Source organism: Trichechus manatus, unplaced genomic scaffold (assembly GCF_000243295.1).
Source record: "Trichechus manatus latirostris isolate Lorelei unplaced genomic scaffold, TriManLat1.0 scaffold00024, whole genome shotgun sequence".
Lineage (NCBI taxonomy): Eukaryota > Metazoa > Chordata > Mammalia > Sirenia > Trichechidae > Trichechus > Trichechus manatus.
Window position 1 is genome coordinate 934,848 of NW_004443960.1, and position 3,143 is coordinate 937,990.

The 3,143-nt window shown below is 57.0% G+C and overlaps 1 protein-coding gene across 1 annotated transcript in view; it reads left to right on the top strand.

Moving 5' to 3' along the window:
• The window catches only part of CACNA1H (calcium voltage-gated channel subunit alpha1 H), a 31,582-nt gene that overhangs the window by 14,451 nt on the left and 13,988 nt on the right, over nt 1–3,143 (top strand). The window contains exons 16-18 of the mRNA XM_023728541.1: nt 1,620–2,030; nt 2,720–2,820; nt 2,967–3,090. Coding sequence (XP_023584309.1) covers nt 1,620–2,030; nt 2,720–2,820; nt 2,967–3,090 — 636 coding nt within the window. The remainder of the gene's footprint in view (nt 1–1,619; nt 2,031–2,719; nt 2,821–2,966; nt 3,091–3,143) is intronic.

A 3,143-nucleotide genomic window follows, 5' to 3' on the forward strand; every position in this document is an offset into this window, starting at 1 on the left:
ACAAACAAAAAAGACTGCTAGGGGAGCTTGCTTTTGGAGTGGAGAGATGAGAGACCGAGAAATGGGGAAAAACAAAAATGAAAAAAAAGAAGAAAAAAGGTAAAAAAAAAAAAAAAATGAATAAATTGAGAAACTGGAAATGAAGAAAGAAAAGGAATAAGAGAGAGAAGAAAACTAAACAAAGAAATGAAAAAAAAAAACCAAAAACAAGAAAAAAGAAATGCCCCCAGGGATGTCCCTGTGCATCTGCGCAGAGTAAGGGAGTAGTTTCCAAGCTGTGCTGTACTGCCCAGCTAGAAGGGGCTCCCAAGCCGAGAAAAGAAAAAGAAAACAAATCAAAACAGAAGAAATCAGAGCAAACAAACCAACAAAAAAACCCCGGAGTCCCACCAGCGTGGTGACAAGGGCCGGGAAGCAGTTTCACAGTCAAGCAGTGTTTCACAGCTTTTCAGGAAGAAGCAAAGATGGTGCAAGGAGCCAGGTGTTTGAGAGAAAGGAGGGGGAGGTGGTGAGAGGTAAAGAAGAAATCTAAAGAAGTGGAAAAAAGCAACACCAGCAGCCAACAAAAGGCACTCAGGGAGCCAGACATTGCGGGCGGGTGGAATCCAAGCAACACCAGGGTAAAGCTGGTGCTTCCTGGCCAAGAAACTGTGGCTGCAGGAAACAGAGGAGGCTAAGGTGGGGTGAAGAAGGGTGGGTGAAAACCTATATAGCTGGTTGCTGGTTGTTCTGTCTCCTGCTGGAAGCTCCATGAAGCTGCTTTCTCGTACCCCCTGTTCGCTAGTCTCTGATAGGAGTCCAAGATGGCAGATCCGTGCTGCGGTAGCTGATAGGGGACCTCTGCATGTATCTCTCCTTGCGCTCTGTTCTCGGTCAGTTTCTTATTCCATTCGGTGCTTGGTTGAGTTCTTTAACTCTTCATTTGATGCTTAGGGTTTCAAGATTGACATGTGACTCTGTTGACTTAGTTTTTCTGATCTTTGCTGTGGCGGGACGGCATGGTGCTTCTGACTATAGCGCCATGTTGCCCGGAAGTCTTATGTCCTTTGATTTCTTGCCTGCTGCTTTCATGGTTGTTGATTGTGGATCCAGGTAAAATGAAATCCTTGACAACTTCCATCTTTTCTCCGTTTATCATGATGTTGCTTATTGGTTCCATTGTGAGAATTTTTGTTTTCCCTGTGTTGAGGTGTAATCCATACTGAAGGCTGTGGTCTTTGATCGTCATCAGTAAGTGCTTCAAGTCCCCTTCACTTTCAGCAAGCAAGGTTGTGTCATCTGCATAACGCAGGTTGTTAATGAGTCTTTCTCCAATCCTGATGGCACATTCTTCTTCATATAGTCCAGCTTCTTGGATGATTTGCTCAGCATACAGATTGAACACCATTCCTGATTTTAAACCACGCAGTATCCCCTGGTTCTGTTTGAGCGACTGCCTCTTGGTCTATGTACGTGCAGTAGGGGCCTGTAAACGCCAGCTGTTGGCATTCCTAGTGATGGCACCATTCGGGAAAGGCCCCTCTGGTCCCCTGGGAGCTTGGGTGGTTTGGGGAGCATGTTTGGGCAGACACCCCAGGCCTACTCCAGGCCCCAGCTCACCCTGCCCCCTGCCCCCTCAGTCCAGCCTCCGCAGCTCGCCCTGTGCCCACTGGGGCCCCAACAGCACCTGGAGCAGCCGGCGCTCGAGCTGGAACAGCCTGGGCCGCGCGCCCAGCCTCAAGCGCCGGAGCCAGTGCGGCGAGCGGGTGTCGCTCCTGTCGGGCGAGGGCAGGGGCAGCACGGACGATGAGGCCGAGGATGGCAGGCCCGGCGCAAGGGCTGCCCCGGGGGCACGTGCCACCCCGCTGCGGCGCACTGAGTCTCTGGACCACAGAAGCACACTGGACCTGCGTCCCCCACGGCCAGTCGCCCTCTTGCCCGCCAAGTTCCACAACTGCAATGGGCAGACGGTGGCCCTGCCCAGTGAGTTCTTCCTGCGCATCGACAGCCACAAGGAGGACCCGGCCGACTTCGAAGACGACATGGAGGACGTGAGTGGGGGGCCCCGGCCTCCACGCCCTGACCCTCGGCCACCCCGTCACCTCCTGTCTCTGCTGAGCTGGGATGTGGCACATCACATTTAGGGGCGACTCAGAGAAGAAGGAAGCAGGGCGAGCGGGGGGGCGGTGAACGTGGGTTCAGCCTGACCCCACGGAGAGTTCTACACGTGAACAGCCCCATGAGGACATGTTTCTAGCTGGTGTCCACCTTCAGCTGACCCCACGGGTGGCCTGGAGAGGGAACAGCCCCAGAGTCGGCCCCCCACCCCCGCCCACTTCAGGGGCCGGGCCTCTGTCCTGGGGTCAGTCACTCACTGGTTGAGGTGGCTCCGTTTGCCAAGGGCAGCCTCCCAGAAGAGGGGCTGCCTGAGCCTCGAGCAGCCCCTCTCCAGCATCTGGGGCAGGCACCCACCTGGTAAAGGGCTTAGCCAGGGCCCCCAGTGTCCACCCACCTGACTACAAGAACGCTGAACAAAGGTTACTCACACACTGCTCAGGTTGGGAAGGTGAGGCTGGGATAGCTGGGACCTCAGGCCGGAAGGACGTGGCAGGCCCCGAGGGCGGGAGAGGTGGGAGGGTCTGGGTGCACTTCCCATAAGAAGCCGCTTGGAGAAGGGCCGAGCAGGGCGGGGCGGCAGTGCCGGGGTCGGAGGTGAGTGACCGGCACTCTCGTCCCCCAGAGCTGCTGCTTCCGCCTCCACGCAGTGCTGGACCGCTACAAGCCCCAGTGGTGCCGCCGCCGCGAGCCCTGGGCGCTCTACATCTTCTCGCCGCAGAACCGGTGAGCGAAGGCCGGCGTCCAGAGGGAAGGCCTCAATGGAGGGTCCCCACCCCGGGAGTCTGGTGGGCTGGGCTCCCGGGGTCCCCCCCACGGCGTGAGTCTCCCCAGCCTCAACCTCCCCCACCGGGCCGTCACTCCCTCCCCAGGTTCCGCGTCGTCTGCCAGAAAGTCATCGCTCACAAGATGTTTGACCACGTGGTGCTGGTCTTCATCTTCCTCAACTGCATCACCATCGCCCTGGAGCGGCCCGACATCGACCCCGGTAGCACTGTGAGTGCCCTCCCCGGCCCCGCCAGGCCCTGCCAGGCCCCGCCCCGCCCACT